Below are 21,033 nucleotides of genomic sequence, written 5' to 3'. Positions count from 1 at the left end.
GATTGGGTGCTGGCCTGCAAACCAAAGGGTCCCCGGTTGATTCCCAGTCAGGGCACAGGCCTGGGTTGCAGCCCAGGTCCCCAGTAGGGGGGCGCGTGAGAGGCAACCACACATTGATATTTCTCTCCCTTTCTCCCTTTCTTTCTCCCTCCCCTCCCCCCTCTCTAAAAATAAGTAAATAAAATCTTTTTCTTAAAAAACAAGAAATGTCAACCAGTTTTCTCTCTGACTTTACAGAAAAGGCCACAGATGGCTCCTTGCAGAGCGAGGACTGGACGCTGAACATGGAGATCTGCGACATCATCAATGAGACAGATGAAGGGTACGTGGTCCCCCCCCACCCCCCAGAAGCTGTCAGCTCCTGGTGAAACTCAAATCCTGTCTGGGCTTAAGGGTGTCAGGTATTGTACTTTTTGTTCTGTTTTTAGCCTGTCTTGGCATTTAATACCTGACACCCTTGATTCTCTTTCCTCTTCCTTGCCAGTCCGCCCCACTCCCCCAGTGACAGCGTGGAGTTCGAGCGCCGGTGGCATCTTTCAATAACCTGCATTTAATCACAAGGGAGAATGAAGTTGCTTGGTTACCTGGAGCCCAGCGGTTGTCGGTCTCTGTGGCCAGATCAGTCCCTCGGCCCCCCTCTCCTTCCTGACCTCTGCTCTCCCTTCGCAGACGTGAGGCAGTGTCTCCCTGCTTTGCTGGACGACGGCCTGGCCGTGGGAGAGAGGCCGCCGTGGCCCGGGGGGAGGCAGGCCGTGAGGGAGAGCGCGTGGTGCCAGGGCAGCCGCAGGCCCTGCCGTGAGGGGCGACCACCCGCAGGCTGCGTGCGCTCGCACCCCTGCGCAGCCGAGGCTGCTGCTGTTGTTCGCGACAGGGCCCTGTCTACGTCTTGGCCTCATTCTCCTGCCGCTTCTTCCAAAGTTGCCTGTATTTGGCCCTCTGGCCACACCCTAAAACTGGAACCCACGTGGCCATGAAATCGTAAACCACCTCCAGAGCGGTAGGAGAGGAGCTGGACTCGGGCAGCCTGAGCTTGCACTGTGACCTGCCACAGCCTTGTCATGCACACAATGGGGGCCAGCCTCTCACGGTCGCCCCTGCTTTCACTCAGCACCTGCTCACTAAATGGTGACCTTGTGCTGGGCCCTGGTGTCCGTCCTGAGGACACAGCGGGGCACAGGGCAGGAGAGGGCTGGGGACTAGCAATTTTGAATGGAATAAGCAAGGAGAGCCTCACAGGTGCACCGAACAAAGACAGGAAGGAAATGAGGGGGTGAGGAGCGAGGATTCTGCCAGGGGAGAAGGCTCCAAGGGAGGAACAGCAAGCACAGGCGTCCTGGGACTGAGGGCGTCTGGTGTGTTTCAGAAATAGTAGGGGGGCCAGCAGGGCTGGAAAAGAGTGGGCGAGGAGGAAGGGGCCAGGAGGGGAGGTCGGAGATGTCCAGACCCAGGTGACACGGGCACCAGGGCCTCGGGCTTGACCCCAGGGGGCAGGAGGGCCCTTGGAGGGTCCGAGCAGAGCCAGGGCACGGTCTCACTCATTTCAGAGAGATCGTGCTGCCACCACGTGCGGAGTGGCCTGGCTGGGAACGGAGCGCGCCGCGGCAGACCCGGGGGCAGCAGGGTGGGGCACAGGGGTCACGGTGTGCAGGGAGAGCGTGCGGAGGGGCTTGTCGGGAACAGGTGGTTCAGGTCGGGTTGCCGAGAGCTCTCTTCCTGGGTCACCCCCCAGAGTTGGGCTGTACCCTCGGGTGACCCACTGACCTTTGCCTCTTTCCGTCTGTCTATCCTCCATGCTGCAGGCAGGGCTCTTAGAAACGCAGGACTAAGGAAATCACTCCCTTGCCAACAAGCCTTCTCTAGGGCAGAAATCCTCCACACACCCTGCTGGGTAACCTGGCCCCTCCGCCGCTCCATTTGGGGTCCGCTGCCCTTGTCCCCCCCTCAGCCCCACGGGTCTCTCAGTCCCCAGAGCTTTCCCTAGCCCTGTCCCCTGTTTGCAGCTCTCCACACACGGGAGGGATCTGGATACAAATGTGCTGGAATGGGGCCCCCCACTCCACAGGGACGGAGGTCCCTTTCCAAGGTGCGCAGTGGGGTCCACTGCACTCACGGTCCTCAGGGCCCCTTCCTGCTGAAGCGGCCCACACTCCTGTTCGTGCCCTTTTCAGAGGGCGCCCTCTGTGCCTTCTGGGACTTCCTGCCTTTGCCTCTGCTGTGAGGTGACTGCCAACCCTCTCCCCACATATCCAGCTGATGGTGGGTGCCCTGGCCACTTCATCCTGCTTCCGGGCTGCAAGTCTAGCGTTCCTTCTGTCCCTCCCGCCACCGGCTGTTTTTTTCATTTACTGTACCCCATTTCCCTGACACCCTCCCTCCTGACTTGGACAAGTGCCCTGTTATGTGACTTTGTAAATACCCTGTGTTACACTCACACTCATCACAGTTTAAACTTACATACGTGCATGACGTTTGTTAGACTGTCTGTCTCATCCCCAATCCCCTCTGGGCTGTGTGCTCCATGTGGGCAGGAATTCTGTTACCACTGTTTTATCCCCGGCGCCTAGCATAGTACACATGTAACTGGCTTTTGATGAACATTGGTTAACTAAGTGAATAAATGAATGAAGTCCCTGTGAGGAATGGAGGCGTGTGACTATAATCATAACACAGTGTGACAAGTACTCTGAGAAAAGCTTAGAGAGCCAGCCAGAGGGACTGGCCCAAAGGCAGCGAGCCAGCCCTGGGGCCGTCGGCAGGAGCGGACTCTTGGAGGAGGGGCGCCCAGGTGGAGTCCTGGGTCTGCCAGGTGAGGAGGTGGATGGCAGCGGGGGCGCACACAGCATGGGGGTGTGGTGGGGTTAGGGCCAGGGGGCCGGGCCACCAGCCTGGTCTGGAGACCTAGGGCCTCCGCCCACTTGTCGTGTGGCCCTGGGTGAGTCACCTAATCTCTCTGCGTCTCGGGTTCCTCATTAACAAATAGGGGCACCCGCAGTGCTATCGCGTGGGTTCCCCTCTCCTCGCGATAGCAGGCAGACTGCCGCTCCTCGTCTGCCTCCCCTGAGCCCTCTCCGGGCCGCGCCCCGTGCCGCAGGGCCAGTCCCTGTTAATGTTGAGGGCACTGAGGCCCAGGGTCGTTTGGTCGCTCACCGCGGGCCGCCCGCCGCGGGCCCCCCGCCACGGGCCCCCCACCACAGCTATGAAGGGCAAGGTGCAAGCCTAGGCAGACCTGGCTCCAGCCCCCAACACCCTGCCTGTGCATCTCTTCTGCATTCAAGAGTTCTGCGTCTGCGGGGCTGGGGTCCTGACCGGCGCCCGCAGGCCCCTCCCTGCACCTCCCCGATGTCCAGCGCTCAGGCTGCCTCCAGCCTGAGAGGCTGTGTGTGGCAGTCCCTTGTGTCCTGGATCCTTGGTCATTAACAAGAGGTGCCTGGCCGAGTTGCCTACCCAGCGAGGTTTAGGCCCTGTTTGCCAGGCCTCTCCCAGAGCTACCTAATGAGGGCACAGGCACGTGGCTTTGGTAAGCCGCTCCGGTTCTGCTGTGCGGCTCCGGTGATGAGGACCCACTACCGGGTCCTGTCCTTTCGATGAGTCGCTGGATGCTCCCAGCTCCCTGAAGCTCTGTCTGTTCCCCAGCCTCTAGGCAGGAGGGCGCAGAGGAGGAACCGCGGGGTAAGTGCTGTAGAGCAAGAGAATAGTGGAGTGCAGGTGGGGCAGGAGGGAGCGGAGGTGTTCAGGGTGAGGGACGGGGGCAGCCGTGTCCTCCCCCGGGAATAAGGAGGAAGCATGTCTGAAGTGGCAGTTCTGGAACTGAAGGACAAGATGAGTTCAATATGACAGGAAAGGAGGTCTCTTACGAGTCTGGGGTTTGAGGTGACTTTGGGGAGCCTGAAGGCAACCCTGAGGCCAGAGCCGAGGCCCTGGGGGCAGCCCGGAGGGGCCCAGCCTTTTTTCCCAAAGCTGCCGGGGTGTGGGGGCATCTCGCATGTGGTGTTGTCCCCTGCTTCTTCCTGCTCCATCGCGGCTCTTGATTCTTCTCTCCTTTCTCTGTTTCCACCCCCTTGCTGTCTAATCTGCTGCTGCTGCTTGAAACTTTGCAATTCCTCTGACATACCTTTGATCCTCCTCTCTGAAGCTGCTTCCCCGGGGAGAGAGATAAATACTTGCTTTTGTGCTCACCTAGTCATTCCCAGGCAGTACTTCCTGAGGATGAGTTTTCATTTTCACTCCAACCTGGAGCCTGCGACTCCGCGTTCCCGCCACCACCATTACCTCCCTGCCAGGACCACTCTGGCGGCGCTGCGCTCCCTGAGTCGTGTGTGACTGCACCCTGAGGCCCTTTCCCCTCTCTGCTCCATGGAGGTTCACGAGGCGAGGGAGAAGGCCCGACTGAGGGCTGGCAGCCGTGGGCCCGGGCCGGCCGTGGCTTGGCAGAGCCCTTGAGAGACGAAACCAATCAGTGCTCTTGGCCAGTAGCTGCTCACCTTCACCAGCTCGAGTTCACTACCAATCCTCAAAGCCAAGTGCTTGTCTAGTGCCGTGTTTGCGGAAACCAGCAGTCCTGTTGGGAAGCTGCAGCCGTCCTGGGGACACACTTGGCGAGGACCCATTCCCCAGGGAGCCTTGTCCTGTCAGCCCTTGGACTCAAGAGCCAAGAATTCTTGCAGGCAGCTGTTTTTCAAGTTGGGAACGGGAAAGAGGTTCCCAGGTTTTTAAGTTCAATGTTTAATTCCTTTTGCTCTCTTTCTTATTAATAACTAGTTAACTGCCTACAGTAACAGAAGCCTTGCCTTGCTACAGTGTGTTTCTGTCTAAGTTGGGCTGATAAGCAGAGCTTCCACCCCGCACCTCCAGCTTCCTCATACACATCTGAAAGGACTTTTTCACTTGGTCACTAGATGATAACTATTTTAGAGCTGGAAGATTAGGGGGTCGTTGCCTTACCAACTTTCAACTTTGGAGAGACCCAAAAGGTATACTGACACGTCAATGTGTAGGAGTGTGGGGCCCACGTGTGAGAGCGGCAGGCGGCCCTGCAGCTGGACTGGGGCCCCGAGAGCTCAGGTGAGGGCATCCATGGGGGGGCCGTCATGCCAGCGGGGGCTCTTAGTGCCACACCTTTGTTTATCCTGATTCGAATAAATTAAGTAAGATGTTATACACAAGAATGGCACCTAATGGGCACTCTTAGATGGCTGGCTGGGGACTCCAAGGCCCTGCTCTGACAGTGACTTAAGGAAAGCTGTGTTCCAAGTTCTAAATAATCAGCATATAAGTGAGCTTTTAAACATGGCCCGCTTGTAAACTGGGGACTGCCTATAATTCTGAGAGGTTATCTTTGGGAATCCACATTAGATCCATTACCTCAGAGCACCCAGCTCCTAGGTTTTGGGAAACACAGAAGTTTTCTCAGGGAAGAAGGAGGTCCATAGAACTGGGAAGGGCCTGAACATCCAGGCCTAAGCAGGGACCTGGCCGTTTTCTCCTTGGTTTCTTCAGGGCACCCACACAGCAGGGCGTTGGTTACTGTTTGGGATAAATAATGCTTGCATATGATACACATTTCAAAAGGGCTGCAAATGGACAATCCAGTGAAAAACTTGCCTGTCCCCTCTGTCACCCAGTTCCCCTACTAAGGGGCGTAGCTGGAGTTACCAGCTTCTTGTGGCTCTCTCCAGGGATTCTCTTCCCTGTGCGGGCGTGAGCACTGCGTGTGCGTGCGTTGTCCTTGTGTAACTCAAGGAGTGGTGCGCGCCGTGCACTGCTCCGCCGATGGCTCCATCCACAGTTGGCTCTATATTGGTGCATGAGGCATATCTGTTCTTTTTACTCGTATGTATGTATGTATATATGTATGTATGTATGTATTTATTATCTTTACCCGAGGACATGTTTATTAATTTTAGAGAGAAAAAGAAGGGGAGGTAGGGGAGAGAGAGATCAGTTGGATTCCTCCCACATGCACCCCGACCAGGGATGGAACTCACCACTAGCATGTGTCCTGATCAGAAATCAAACCCGCAACCCTTTGGCGTACGGGATGATGCTCCGACCAGCTGAGCCACCCGGCCAGGGCAAAGATGTCTATTCCTTTTTGCAGCTGCATAGTGTTCCATTATGTGGATAACCATAGTTTAATTTAACCTGTTTCATATTGATGAACATTTAGTTTGGTTCCCATCTTTCACATTTACAAACATGCTGCAGTAACTTTGTATATATGCTTGCTCACACAAATGGGAGTGAATTTGTAGGATAGGGCCCTGAAGCGTAATTTTCAGGGATCTTAATGTGTCCTTTTCTCCAGGCCAAAGGATGCCATTCGAGCCCTGAAGAAGCGGCTCAACGGGAACCGGAACTACAAAGAAGTGATGCTGGCATTAACAGTGAGTGCTGCCCTCCAGTGGGTGGGAGGGCCCCCCGCACATGCGTGCTCCCGTCTCGCCCCACTCCCAGGTCCTCCCCTCTGTCCACTCAGCACAGCCTCTTGCGTGTGCCGCTAGAGGCCAGTGGAGCCTTCTGAAGTGCCTTTGAAAAGGGGCAGGAACTTGAGTCTGGTGTGTACCAGCAGATGAGGCACCGGCAGCACTGACTGGTTCAGAGGCCTGGAACAGAGAAGCCCAAGGGGCCTGGGTGGGGCCCCCTGGCGGCCAGCCTGCTGTGAGACGTCTAGGCTGGCTGCCTCCCGAGGTGTCACTTGCCTCCAGAAAATGCTAACTTCCACCCCAGAACATGCCTGCTGCTGAGCTTTCCAGATGTTCATGCAGATGTTTGCAATAACCTTCCAAAAGAGGTTTCGTCACCCCCCTCACAGGGATGAAAAAACCGAGGCTCAGGGAGGTCTAGGGGTTTGCCCAGACCTTCCCCCTGTGAGGTGCCCTGCTGTGGACGCAGGAGTAAAGCTGGTCGCCACTGGGAGGGGCTTGGAGAAGCTGGCCATGTGACTCCTGTCAGGAAGGGACAGAGCAGGTTTTTGCCCTTCCTTAAAATGTCAGAAAATTAAAAGGGACAACTTCAGGTGTTAACCTCTGTCTTGAAAGCTAACAGTTTTCAGATGTGGCAACATGTGGGCCACAGTGAATCCTTTTTTTAAAAATGTATTTTTTATTTTTAAATTACAGTTGTACAATATTATTTTAGTTTCAGGTGTACAAGCCTGTGATTAGATATTTATGTAACTTAACAAAGTTATGATCCCGATAAATCTAGTACCCATCTGATATCACACATAGTTACTACAACATTATTGCTTATGTCCGCTGTGCTGTGCTTTATATCCCTCTGACTCTTCTGTAACAACCAATTTGTACTTCTAAATCCCTTCATTTTCTTCACCCATTCTCCCACCACCCCCTCCCATCCAGCAGCTGTCAAATGTTCTCTGTATCTCTGAGTCTGTTTTTTTGTTGTGCTTGTTTATTTTGTTAGGTTCTACACATAAGTGCAATGATCTGGATTTTTGTCTTTCTCTGTCTGATTTATTTCACTCAGCACAATACCCTAGAGGTTCATCCATGTTGTTGCAGAGGGCAAGATTTCATTCTTTTTTATGGCCAAGTCATATTTCATTGTATATACGCACCACTTCTTTTTTATCTGCTCATCTGTTCATGGACACTTAGGTTGCTTCCATATCTTGGCTATTGTGAATAATGCTGCAGTAAACATATGGATGCATGTCTTCTTAAGTTTGTTATTTTGGGTTTCTTCAGATAAATACCCATAAGTAGAATGTTGGGTACTTCTTTGTCTATTGTTATAGCCTTTGTTTTAAAGTCAATTTTGTCTTATCTGAGTATTGCTACTGCAGCGTTTTAGTATTTGTTTCCACTGAAATGAAATAATTCTTTCTATCCCTTTACTTTCAGTCTCTGCATGTCTTTCAATCTGAAGTAAGTCTCTGGTAGAAGCTTATATAATGGTCTTGTTTTGTTACCCTTTCAGCCACCATATATATTTTGATTGGAGTATTTAAAGTAATTGTTGATAGACAGGTATTTATTGCCATTTTCTTCTTCTTCTTCTTCTTCTTCTTCTCCTCCTTCTTCTTTCTTCTTCTTTCTTCTTCCTTCCTTCCTTCTTCTTCTTCTTCTTCTTCTTCTTCTTCTTCTTCTTCTTCTTCCTTCCTTCCTTCCTTCCTTCCTTCCTTCCTTCTTCTTCTTCTTCTTCCTTCTTCTTCTTCTTCTTCTTCTTCTTCTTCTTCTTCTTCTTCTTCTTCTTCTACTACTTCTTCTTCTTCTTCCTCCTCCTCCTCCTCCTCCTCCCCCTCCTCCCCCTCCTCCTCCTCCTCCTCCTCCTCCTCCTCCTCCTTCTTCTTCTTCTTCTTCTTCTTCTCCTCCTCCTCCTCCTCATTCTTCTCCTTCTTCTCCTTCTTCTTCCTTCTTCTTTCTTCTTCTTCTTCACCCTTTAACATTTCTTGTGATACTGGTTTGGTGGTGATGAAGTCCTTTAGCTTTTTCTTGTCTGGGAAGCTCTTTATGATGTTCTTCGATTCTAAATGTTAGCTTTGCTGGGTAGGGTAATCTTGGTTGTAGGTCCTTGCTTTTCATCCCTTAAATATTTCATGCCATTTCCTTCTGGCCTTCAAAGATTCTGTTGAGAAATCAGCTGACAGTCTTATGGGAGTTCCTTTGTAGGTGACTAACTGCTTTTCTTTAGCTGCTTCTAAGATTCTCTCAATCTTTAATGTTATTTTAATTATGATGTGTCTTGATGTGGGTCTCCTTTGGTTCATCTTGTTTGGGACTCTCTGTGCTTCCTGGACATGTGTGTCTATTTCCTTTAGCAACTAAGGGAAGTTTTCTGTTACTATTTTTTTAAATAGATTTTTTTAATACATTTAATGTTGTCCCAGAGGTCCCTTAAACTATCCTCATTTTTGGGGGAGGTTCTTTTTTCTTTCTGCTGTTTTGATGGGCATTTTCTGCTGCTTTATCTTCCAAATGTCATTCTTTACTTCATCTACTCTGCTGTTGATTCCCAATAATTTATTCTTCATTCCAGTTACTATATTCTTTCATTTCTGAGCAGGTCTTTTTTATGGTTTTTATCTCCATTTTTATGTTTCCTATCCATTTGTTGAAGTTCTAAGTTCCTCTGCTCTCTCCCTAAGTTCACTGAGCATCCTTGTAAGCTGTGCTTTGAACTGTGCATCTAGTAGGTTGCTTGTCTCCATTTTATTTAGCTGTTTTTCTGAAGGTTTGTCCTGTTCTTTCATTTGGGCCGTGTTTCTTTGTCTCCTAGTTTTGGCAGCCTCCCTGAGTGTGTTTCTGTGTATTAGGCAGAGCTGCTCCCTCTCCCGGACTTGGTAGGCAGGCCTTGTGTAGCAGGTGTTCTACTGGGGGGCCCAGTGGCGCCCTCCCCTGAGCTGGGCATTCCAGTTGTCACCCTCATGAGGATGGTGTGAGCCCTCCTGTTGTAGGTGAGCCTTGATTGCTGTTGGCGTGTCAATGGGAGCGATTGATTTCCCGGGCCAATGGGCTGTGAGTGGCTGTGACCACAGTGGAGGACCTGCTGTCAGGGCTGCCTCCACGGAGCAGACTCACGTTAGCAGGGTTCAGGTACCCACCAAGTCCACTCCTGGAGTGTGTTGCTTGCAGAGGTGGTTGGGTGGTGGTTTCACAAGGTCTTCAGCTGTTCACTAGGTGCATTATCTCTGGGCCTTCTGAGGGGTATAGGCCAAGGTCAGCTGCCACCTGTGTCCTGCCCAGGGCCACCTGGAATGAGCCATAAAGCTATCTGCAGATGGCTTAGAGGTTCCTGAGAGAGGCCAAGCTGCGAACCAAGGCCAGCTGCTTCTAGTGCTGGGCCTGGGGCCACTTAGCAGGAAGTACAGGGCACATAGAGGCCAGATGCTGTTTGTTTGAGATATTTTAGGAAAGTTGTCAGCATGAGCCAGGACAGGCCATTTGTATGGAAAATCCCCTGGAAAGGGTGGGGGTGAGCCCGGAAGGCAGAACAGGGTCTCAGGGAGTCTCCGGGGCAGGGTGAATGGCATTAGTCAGGTGGATGGAGTCTCAGATACAGTCCCTGTCTCTCAGCTCTGAGGGGGAGGGCTCAGCAAAGGAACAGTGGCCTCTGTCAGCACTTCTGTTGGGAGAAAGCTGTGCTTGGCTCTTGCCCTGATGCCAAACCATTCAGTTCCTCCCCATATGTCCCTGATTCCCAGCACTGGAGTTCAGAGGGAGTAAGTCTGAATGAGTCCATTCTGGCCCTTTGAGAGGAATACCTGGGACTCCAGAAGCCCCCCTCCTCACTCACCCGCAATCTCTGCTGGTTTTTACAGCCTGAAGGTATGGGGACTTCGCTTGCTGGCACTGGAAGCCTCAGCTGGGGGGCCTGGCTCCTCAAGAGGACCTGGGAAGCTGGGTGTGGGTCCTGCCCATTCTGCATCTCTGCTACCGCTACCAGTCTCGATGCGGCTTCTTTATATCCTTAGTTATAGAGCTTGTGCTCATCCGGATTTCAGGCTGTTCTGCATGGTGGTGGTTCTGTAGGTCAGTTGTAATTCTGATGTGGTCGTAGGAGGTTCCAAGTGCTGTGTTCGCGTGTGCCGCCGTCCTGACTGGGCACAACCTACAGTTAATTCTTATCACAGGATCTGTTGACAGGTCAGCACTGGGCTCCTCTGTAGGTTTGAATAGTTTGTTATTTATCCCAAACTGTTATAACATGTTTCCTTTTAAATACAGAGAAACCGTTTAGATTTTTTGCCCAAGTGAGAACTCGACATTAGAACATTCTCTTTGCCAGGGAATTGGGATTTGAATAATAAAAGAGAAAAAGACTGTTGAGAAAATAGGAAGTTGAAGGCTTTTTTTAATCCTTACCCAAGGACATGCTTATTGATTTTAGAGATAGGGGAAGGGAGGGAGAGAGAGTGGGGGAGAGACACTGATGTGAGAAACATTGATCGTTACCTCCCATACGTGCCCCAGCTGGGGATCAAACCCGCCACCTTCCAGTTTACGGGTGACGCTCCAACCCTCTGAGTCACACAAGCCAAGGCGAAAGCTTTTCTTCTTTTTTTCCCCAGAACTTGAGCCGTGGCACTCGTTAGACTCAGCCCCACGCGTGCACGCAGGCCGAGAGGCCCTGCCCAGCGCCCGTCCACACCGGGGGCTGCCGGGGGGCGGGCTGCCTGAGGGCGCCCCGCTCACCATCCCTGTCCCGGCTTCCCCCGCCCCGCACACCTGCAGGAGGCAGCGCCAAGCCCAAAATGTGCCCGAAATGGATTGCTGTCAGGAACTGAAATCACCAGGGAATGAACTCTAACACGTCAGGACATTTTCCTGGCATCTGAGATGTGTCCTTTACGTGCCCACCTTCATGGTGGCCGTCCTGGATAGAAACCTTTCCAAAGTGGGCTCTGCCTTTATTTCCTTCCTACAGCAGAGCAGGCTGGGCATCAGCTCATCTTTCCTGATGATCAGGTCTCATGTAGTATTATTATTTTCCCCCCAGCTTTATTGAAATGTTATTGACAAAGAACACATTTAAGTTTAAGGTGTACCATGTGATGATTTGGTACACATATATTGTAATATGATTACCACAATGTTAGTTAACACCTCCATTCCCCCACATCATTACCTTTTGTGTATGTGTGTGTCTATGGTGATAGTATTTAAGATCTACTTTCCTAACAACTTTCAAATATATACTACGATGTTGTTAATTATAGTCATCGTACTGTGCATTAGATTCCCAGGACATACTCATGTGATAGCTGCGAGTTTGTACCCTTTGATGAACATGTCTCTTTTTCCCCCAGGCCCTGGCAACCACCAATCAACTCTCATAAAGTTTAGCTTTTTCAGATTAGTACGAGTATGTAAGTGACCACGTACAGTATATGTCTTTCTCTGTCTGACGACTTTCACTTAACCTAATGACCTCCAGGTCCACCCATGTTGCAAAAGACAGGACTCTTCTTTTTGCGGCTGCACCATATTTTACTGTATGTCGTACACACCACACTTTCTTTACGCGTTCATCCATCAGTGGACGCTCAGGCTGTCTCCATGTCTACGCTGTTGTGAATAACACTGCCGTGAGTGTCGGGGTGCAGGTATCTTTTCAAGCTAGTGTTTTCTTGTCTTTGGATAAATACCGAGAAGTAGAATCTCTGGATTACGTGGTAGTTCTGTTTTTAGTTTTTTGAGGAATCTCCACGCTGTTTTCCACAGTGGCTGCACTGTCTGCATTCCCACCAAGAGTGCATGAGGGTTCCCTTCTCTCCACGTCCTCGCCAGCATTTGTTATTTCTCATCTTTTTGATGATAGCCATTCTGACAGGTATCTCATTGTGGTTTTGATTTGTATATCCCTGATAATTAAAGATGTCAAGGACCTGTTGGCCATTTATGTGTCTTTGGCAAAATGTCTATTCAAGTCCTTTGTCCATTTTAAAATAGAATTTTGGGAGGTTTTCTTGGTATTGGATTGTGTAAGTTCTTTATATATATTTTATATTGACCCCTGATAGTTTATAAATATGTTCTCCCATTCTGTGGGTTGCCTTTTTATTTTCCTGATTATTCTGTTGTAAAGAAACTTTTTAGTTTGATGTAGTACCACTTGTTTATTTTTGGTTTTGTTGCCTTTGCTTTTGGTGTTTTATCCAAAAAATCTTTGCCAAGATCAATGTCAAGGAGCTTTTTCCCCTGTTTTCTTTTAGTAGTTTTACATTTAAGTCTTTAGTCCATTTTGAGTTCATTTTTGTGAGTGGTGTAAGATAAGGGTTCAATTTTATTCTTTTGCATGTAGATAGTCCGCTTTCCCAACACCATCATCAAAGAGACTATCCTTTCCCTCATTGAGTCGTCTTGACTCCCTTGTCAAAAATTAGTTGACTGTATATGTATGGATTTATTTGTGGGCTCTTGATTCTGTTCCACTGGTCTGTGTTGACTTTTATGCAGGTACCACACTGTTTAGATTACTATAACTTTGCAGTATAGTTTGAAATCAGGCATTGTGGTGCAGGATTGCTTTGGCTACTTAAGGCCTTTTGTAGTTCTGCACAAATTTTAGGATTGCTCTTCCTATTTCTGTGAAATCTACAGATAGTTTTGGGTAGTACTGACATTTTAACAATATTAATTCTCCCAATCCATGAACACGGGATATCTTTTCTATTTATGTGTATCTTCAATTCCTCTCATCAATGTTGTATAATTTTCAGGGTACAAATCTTTTACCTTCTTAATTAAATTTATTCCTAAGTATTTTTTTAAATTTTAACAGTCAGGTCTTTGATGCAGATCCAGTGATGCTTCTGGGAGACCTCTTGTCTGCACATTTCAGAGTTCCTAATCTGGTGCCTGTGCTTGGCCCATGCCTGCATTTATGGCTTCCTTGTCTTTGTCTTCACTTACGCTATTAGTCACTCTCAGTTCTCAGCTTGGACCGTACTATATGGACGGAGGACTCCAGTCTCCCATTGCTTAGAGGCACCTTCTGCCAACTCCGTGGGCTCTGGCTGCGTTCTGGAAAATTGCTACTGTGTATTTCATGCTCTGCAACCCACAGGGACAGATTTTTCCAAGGGCCTTTTTGGCAGAGTGGCTCAAAGTGGTCTCTGGGCCTCCTTGGGCCGGGTGGTCCCCGCTAGCCCAGGCAGACTTCCTGCATCTCACGCCACCTCTGCCCGGGACACGTCAAAGCCAATGTATCTGAACTCCACAGTGCCTGGCCATAAAGGCTGCTGTGCGGGGAAGTATAAGGCTGCACGCCCCGCCCGCCCCCCCCACCCCCCGCGCCCTGCCCGCCCCCCTCCCCCGGCAAAGTGCCTCCTGGCAGGTGACCACCCTCCCCATTCCTTCCGCCATACCTGCTCTGCTCCAGCCTCCTGTTCAGCCTTCCCCTGCTCCTTGTGAAAGAAGCCGTTCTCGCTGCCGCCAGCCCCGGCCTCAACAGCCCCCTTGCCTGTGCAGGCAAACTTGGCAGGAGGTTTTTGAGGATCCTATACAGCAGGGCAGTGGGAAGTTCTGAGGGCAAGAAGACCTCCCGTGTTCATCTTGGCAGCCCCGCAGGCCACTGTGGAGAGAATGCTGCTACCTCTCGTCGCCCGGAGTCCAGCGTGAGCAGAGGCAGGCCGAGCGGAGGCTGGCGTCTCGCCGGGGGCGGGCCGTGGTGGAGGAGCAAGGGCTCTGACCGGTGTGGAGGTGCCCGGCTTTGGGTGGCCTCCAGCCTGGCCCCTGAGGGAGCTTTCCAGCATCTCCAGAGCTCAGCCCCCTCGTCCCTGCAGGGGGCTGACACCCCCTCGCAGGGAACGGGAAATCCAGTGCACGCCGCCTCTTGGCTCTTGGGTGAGGAGACGAGGGCTCCGGAGAAGGCTGGGGGCAGTCCCGCCCTGCGCTGATCAGCAGCTTGGACCTAGTCCAGTTTCTCCACCTTCTTAAGCCTCCTCGTGCTAAGAAAATGGGGTAATAGCATCCACTTAGAATTAGTTGTAAGAATCAAATGAAGTTATGTAGAATGTGAAGGAACCCCTCATTCCTGGCATGCAGTCCGCAGTTAACGGTGAGGTTGTGCCTGTCTTGGTGGCCATGCTTTGGGGGGGGGTGCCTCGCTGTATGAGCCTATTCTGCGCAATGGCTGCACAGGGGGGCCAGTGGTCAGGTCAGGGTGGGCAAATGGGGCCATCAGAAATGCCTCCCGTTGCTGGTGACGTCCTTCTGAGGCGGCGTTCCCCACTGGCCGACTGCGGCAGTAGGGGACACTGACCTGGGACGGGCTCGATGATTGTGTGGGCGGGCTTTCCTGAGGGCCAAGCCGTTCAGAGAGCTGTGTTCGAGGCTGGAGAGAGCCTCTGTGTTCCGGGGCCTCTCCCTGGTCCTGTGGGGACCGAGAGGCTGTCCCTGCACTTGGGGATGTCCCCAGCCTCCTGAGTGGTAATTGTGTCATCACAGCTCTTGTCACCCAGCCCTCCCTGTGTGGGGCTCTGTGTCACCCTCACCACAGTCCTGGAAGGGGTGCTTATGTGCCCACTTCACAGATGAGGATGCTGAGGCCCAGGCAGGCTTGTCCTGGGCCTTTTGGGGAGAAAGTGGTGGAGCTGAGGGTCAAGCCCATACTAGCCTTCTGGCCAGAACCCGCGTGTGCTTATGCTTTTCTGAGTGGCTAAGGCCCGTGGGACTCATTTGTCCAGACAGGGGAGGAGTGGGTGGGCTTTGAAATGCACATGGACTTTAAAGCATTCGGCAACAACGGAGGCCCCGAAGCTTTCAGTGAGGGTGGAAGTCCCTCTGCCGTTTTCACTTCCAGCAGCGGAAGTGGGGTGTGTGTGCGAGAGCTGTGTGCGTGTGTGCGCGTTTGCGTCCTTGCATGCGAGGGCCAGTAACTCACTGGGTAGTTCAGGCTGTCAGAGCAACCTTCTCTTGTGACAGAGCATGTGTCCCATTGGCTGCTGCCTCACATTCAGAAGCCCAGAGAGAGGAGTTAAAATGCTAATTTTCAGAGACTGCTCAGTCATTTGATCCCATTGAAACACCAGCATCCTTCTCATGCAAGACAGATGCCTAAATGAACGACGAATTGCCTGGTTACTGTGCAGGGACAGCCAGCCAAAGGCTGCCTCCTGGCTGCGGAGCGTGAACCCAGTGGGAGGTGCCTGTGCCATTTGGGTACACGCTTCCCGGCGGAGGCTGCCAGGGAGATGAGCTGGGAGGAGGACAGAGGGGTGACAGGGACTCCGTGGCCCTCCTTGGTGCCTGGCGGCTCCCTGGGCTCCCTTGTGGTCACCTCCTTCCTTCCCTCCCGCATCAGGTGCTGGAGACGTGTGTGAAGAACTGTGGCCACCGCTTCCACGTCCTGGTGGCCAACCGAGATTTCATTGACAGTGTTCTGGTCAAAATCATCTCTCCCAAGAACAGCCCTCCTACCATCGTACAGGACAAGGTGCTCGCTTTGATCCAGGTAGGTCAGCTCCTCTCGTCCAGCTTGTCGGGCCGGAGGAAGATGGGGCCTCTTCCCTGTGAGTCCTCATGTTTGCCCATCATTTGCAAGAAAGAATGGAGGCTTCTGCATGTAGATATTTGTTGCAAAATACTTCTTTTTTACACTCCTCCCACTGGAATGAGACTATATAATCAGTGGCTCCCCAGCTGGTTGACAGGTTTCCCTAAAGTTTCCTGGGTGCCTGGCCCTCTGCTGCCCACAAGGGCATGCGGGGTGTTGGCAGCCCTCAGGGCCACCAGGGACCAGGTGGAGCAGGGAGGGTCGCATCAGGGCCTGCGCAGGCTGGTGAGTCACAGGGCGGGGCCGCTCCAGGGCAGGCCGGGGGCAGGGGTGGGCCTTGGGCCTGAAGGGCGGCCAGGAGCACGGTGAGCTGAGCGTGGGGGAAGCACCGCAGGCAAGGAGGCACATGCAAAGGCAGATGCGTTAAAGAGGGCAGTCGACTTGTTTGGGATGTATTCCTTATTCATTGCTCTGTAAGAAATTAACTCCATGTTTAGCAGCTTAAAACAATACATGTCCGTTACCTCCTAGTTTCCGCGGGTCAGGAATTCAGGAGACGCCAAGCTGGGTGACTCCGGCCCGGGCGCTCTCAAAGTCGCAGGGAAGATGTCGCTGGCCTGGCCCTACCTGAAGGCTCAGCTGGAGCCGGAGGGGCCGCATCCGAGGTGGCCCTCCCCCAGGGGTCCTTGCTGACTGTTAGTGGGAGGCCTGAGTTTCTTGCCACGTGGCTCTCTTGAGTGTCCTTGTGATGTGGCAGATGGTTTTCCTTAGAGCTAATGACCAGAGAGAGAGTGCAGCAGCTGCAGCGCCTGGTGGGACTGGGTCTCAGAAGTCACACACCATCCTTTCCGTCACCGTCAGTTTGTTAGAAGGGAGTCACCAGGCCCAGCCTCAAAAGTCGGGGAGTGAAGCTGTACCTCTTAAAGAGGAGAGGGTGTTTTAACCACCGCAGGGAGCGGAGAGTGGGATGGAGAGGGTCTGGGGCCAGGAGATAAGGCCAGAAGGACGGTCAGGGCTCGCGGGCCGCGCATCCTGAGGAGTTTGCGCTTCATCCTGTCGGCGGTGGGGAGCGTTGAAGGCGTCTGAGCCGGGTGTACACAGTCAGATCTGGATTTTAGACAGAGCGCCCTGGTGACAGGTTCAAAGGTACACACGTCAAAAGGCTCATCCAATGTGGGGTGATTAAGTGCTGTGGTACAGGAAAGGTAAGAGCCTGCAGGAGCCAAGGGGAGAGGGGAGAACCAACCCAGGGCGTGGGGGTGGGGTGAAGAAGGCAGGGGACAGTGTGGTCAGGGGAGGGGCTTTGGAAGTGGTGTGGCCGGTGAGGCTGGAGAGGAGAGAGGGCCTGAACCCAGGGGTCTGTTGGCTCTGTCCTTTCCACCTGCGCCCTCGGCCTGGAAATGCTCCCCAGCACATGGGCACCCAGCCCATGGACGCTGGCTACTCCCCTGTTCGGGCAGTCCTCTTCCGACCCTGGTTTGCCGCGCATATCGTGCACTCTCTCCTCCCACCCTCTTTCATGGTCTTCGGCTACTTCTGTGTGGATGACCCCATCCTGTCTCCCCCTGAGCTCCCCGAGAGCCCAGGAACGTTCTATCCCAGGGGCTAGAGCAGCCGATGGTGTAAGTGTTCAATACGTTGCTGTCCTTCTTAAGGATGAATGACTCATTTGCCGGAGCTCTAAAGGAGGGAGGAGTGTGGATGACAGTGAAGCTCCTCGCGTGCTCCCTTGGCGTGTCCCTGTGTCTTCGTTCTGCTTACAAGACAGCTCTCGCTCTCTTTCACACACGCATGCACACACGCACACAGGCACCAGGCTTCTCACCCCCTGCCCTCCTCACCTCCACCTCCACCCCAACGACCCCTCCTTCTGGGTGTCCCCAGCACGCCCCCTTGCCTCCACACCCCGAGTATTTGATGTCAGGAAAATGAGTAATATTGGCATTTTCTCACAAGGATGGGGCATCCCAGCCTGAACCGTGTAAGCCCACAGGAGCCCCTGGCGCAGGCCCTCTGCAGTCAGGCTTGGAAGGAGTCCTTCCTGTGGCCAGGCCCAGGGGGGTCCTGGCTGAGGGCAAAGGCTGCGCTGTCCACGGCCCCCGCTCTCCCCGGCCACCAGCCCAGCCCTCCCTGCCCTGACGTCCAGCACTTTCCCACCAGAGTGACCGCCGCCTCCCACACTGCTGCTTCCCACTGGTCTAACCTGGGCAGGCATCGCAGCCTCTCTGGGCTTCTGCGTCCTCACGTGTGAAATGGGGGCCTGTATCCCTGCCTCTCGGCTCCCAGCCCTGAGTCTGCGGGTTGGTCAGCGCAGCACAGATGTCTGCACCCACGTCCTGAGGACACCCCCTGCTGACACGGCAGCAGCACGTGCTCCGGCCTCCGGGAGGGAGCGGGACGGCCGTAAGGGCCTCGCAGGCTCCTGTGAGGCCGGGACACTCTGGACATCTCCCGGGTCCAGTGGGGACAACACAAGCGGCTTTAGGTCAGGCGCTTCTAGGTGGGCTTGAGGACCTAACTGGGGAGAGTTCCCCCGCCCAGGCTTGGAAGCTTCTAAGGAACGTTTGTCTTTGGTCACAGCCGAGCAACACAGAGACAAGCAGGCAGCCTTCAGAGCTGGCAGGTGGCTTGGCTCCTGTAATGGGGGTGGACCAAAAAATAAACAAAATCAGACTTTTCACTTACCTTTAATTGAATTATATATGCGGGAAATGGCATATTTAAAAAGTATATACAACTTGATAAATTTTTACAAACTGAACATGCCCCTGTAACTGGCCTTCTTTTGTGAAACAGCCCCTGACAGGCAGCCAAAGGCCCCACACCCCTGGCGTGACCCACGCCTGGCCTCTCAGCACAGATGGGCTCTTCCTGGTCTTGAACTTTGCCTGGGTGGGCCCTGCAGCAGCGCTCTGGGGTCAGCGGGCCTGGCCGTGCTGTGGGCCTCGCCTTGGCGCTGGGCACCGCTCAGGCCGCGTCTGCTGGGCGGATGCGCTGCGGGCTCTGCATCCCTCACCCCGCGGGCGGGCCCAGTTGTTCTCAGGGGCTGGCCTGAAAAGGGCCGCCATGAACACTCAGCACCTGTCTTTTGGTGAGTATATGTGTCCATTTCTTTGGGTGCATATTGAACGGATGAAACTGTCATCTTTGTTGGTCATATTGGTAGAATATTAGCCATTTCATGTGGTTCAATACCTGGGAGTGGAATTGCCGGGCGGTAGGGAGTGCCCGTGCTCCCGATTAGCCAGCAGCGTGTGCCCTCCTCCGCCAGCGCGAGAGTTGGTGTTGGCCTCATATCCTCCCCAGTGTGCGGTGTCTTCATTACACCTTGCCCGACGAGTTTGTGGAGGTATTGGAGCCTGTCGACCTTTTTAACCCCTTTGAGAAAGAAGGTGACTTTAGGTACATGTTGAATGTACATAAAGCCCCCCAGAGACTCTGGGAACTCCGCCTGGGGGAGCCCGTGCTCCCTCGTGAGACGGGTGGGGATAGGGGGACAGCCGCTGGCTCTCTTGCCGGCTTGTGCGTGGTGGCCGGCCACCGCAGAGCCTCAGCGAGACTGAAGGGATCTGGCGAACTGTGTGGGCGCCGGGCGGCGGCAGGCCCTCCTCGTCCTCAGGACGTTCTTGGTGCTCCTCGGGGCCCGTTGTCAGGAGGTGGAGCCGGGTCAGCCCAGTGCTGCCCCCAGCGGTACCCCGCTCAGGGTGAATTCTCGGTGCCCCTGCCCTGCTGCAGTGTTGGTCCTTCTGAGGGGGGCCTCCTCCCTGGGAGCCCAGGAGGAAAGGTGTTGGGAGCAGGGCACCCTTATGAGCAGCTTGCCAACTCTGGTCATACCGAGCCTTTGAGCTTCCTGAAACTTCCAGCTTTTTGGCTGCACTTCCTTCTGTGCCATGGTCAGTCCTTTTGTGGAGAAGGCAGGAAGGGCCCTCCACTCCGTGCTGTCCCCCAGCCTTCCCTTGTGTTGTTTTCAGAAGCAGAAATGATGTCATCCTCGTAGGGTGGCCTCATTGTGGGCATGCCAGTCCCGCTTCTCCCCGCCCCCGCCCCCACCCCCACCGTGCCTCGAAATGGATTCTAAAAATACTCGCTCTGCCCTGAAGGCAGTATGCTGCTGGGGGTGGGGAGGAGGAGCTGGAGGTGTGGTGTTCCTGGAAGGCGGGACTGCTGGCCCTGCTGGGGGCCAGGCCCAGTGTGGGCTGGCTGCTCTCCAGGGACCTGCCTCTGGGGACAGCAGTCTGTCCAGGGGCGTGAGCGGAGCCCCACAGGAGCCTCCTTTGGTGCAGAGAACAGAACCCATCATCTCAATCGGAGGTTGTCTGTTGACCTGAAATTTGATGATTTAAAATTTCGGATACAGAAATGAATAGGATGTGCTTCACCTGGGGCTTGCTGTATAATCCAAAGGAACAGAGGAGATAAAGGCATGACTCCGCCCCTCATGAGACCTTCCCCGGGGTCTTTCAGCCCCTGGTACTGCAGGCCCACAGGCAGGAGAAGGAAGAACTGCTCAAAGAGCAGTGAGGTGGCCTCTGGGTCATGAACCAGCCAGCACCGCCCTGCCCCTCTGCTGTCGGATAGAACGGCCTGCCGGCACCGCTGCAGTTCTGGGGCTTCACGCTGGAGGCCAGACCGGCCGAGGTTTCCATCTCTCCCCCAGAGCAGACCCTCGTTCTCTGGGTCGGCTGCCTCGAGGGGCCCTGCTTTGCCACGGCACCTCGGCCTGTCGATGGCCCTCGTGGCTGTCTTCCTCTGTTCTCTGAGGTAAGACAGAAGGATGTTTAGTAACCACGAGGACCAAATTCAGTCTAACTTGACAAATGCTGACTGGCTGCCTTCTCTGTGCAAGGGCGAGGTATTTCTTTGGGCATTGTCCCAGCAAGATGCTAGAGGCACACAACATCTCTGGGTTGCTCCTGCTTCTCTGTTTTCACATGTGACTGTTCTTTTAAAGGTGCCCTGCGCCCACCCCATTCCCCTGTTGGCAACAGAATCGTGTTCAGTGGAGAATGCTGCTCAGAACATATGTTCTTGCAGCAGCCACCTCACTGAAACTGTGCGGGGGTCCCCTGCAGG

General features: G+C 53.5%; 1 protein-coding gene across 3 annotated transcripts in view; it reads left to right on the top strand.

The window, feature by feature from the left end:
• Positions 1 to 21,033, top strand: part of TOM1L2 (target of myb1 like 2 membrane trafficking protein) — a 117,666-nt gene that overhangs the window by 66,247 nt on the left and 30,386 nt on the right. For all 3 annotated transcript variants that reach the window (XM_054571132.1, XM_054571130.1, XM_054571131.1), the window contains exons 2-4: positions 238 to 322; positions 6,305 to 6,383; positions 15,769 to 15,918. In XM_054571132.1, coding sequence (XP_054427107.1) covers positions 238 to 322; positions 6,305 to 6,383; positions 15,769 to 15,918 — 314 coding nt within the window. The remainder of the gene's footprint in view (positions 1 to 237; positions 323 to 6,304; positions 6,384 to 15,768; positions 15,919 to 21,033) is intronic.

Source organism: Pteronotus mesoamericanus, unplaced genomic scaffold (assembly GCF_021234165.1).
Source record: "Pteronotus mesoamericanus isolate MK-2021 breed Mesoamerican mustached bat unplaced genomic scaffold, CSHL_Meso_final contig_22, whole genome shotgun sequence".
Classification (NCBI taxonomy): Eukaryota; Metazoa; Chordata; class Mammalia; order Chiroptera; family Mormoopidae; genus Pteronotus; species Pteronotus mesoamericanus.
This window is presented reverse-complemented; position numbering and strand designations above follow the sequence as displayed.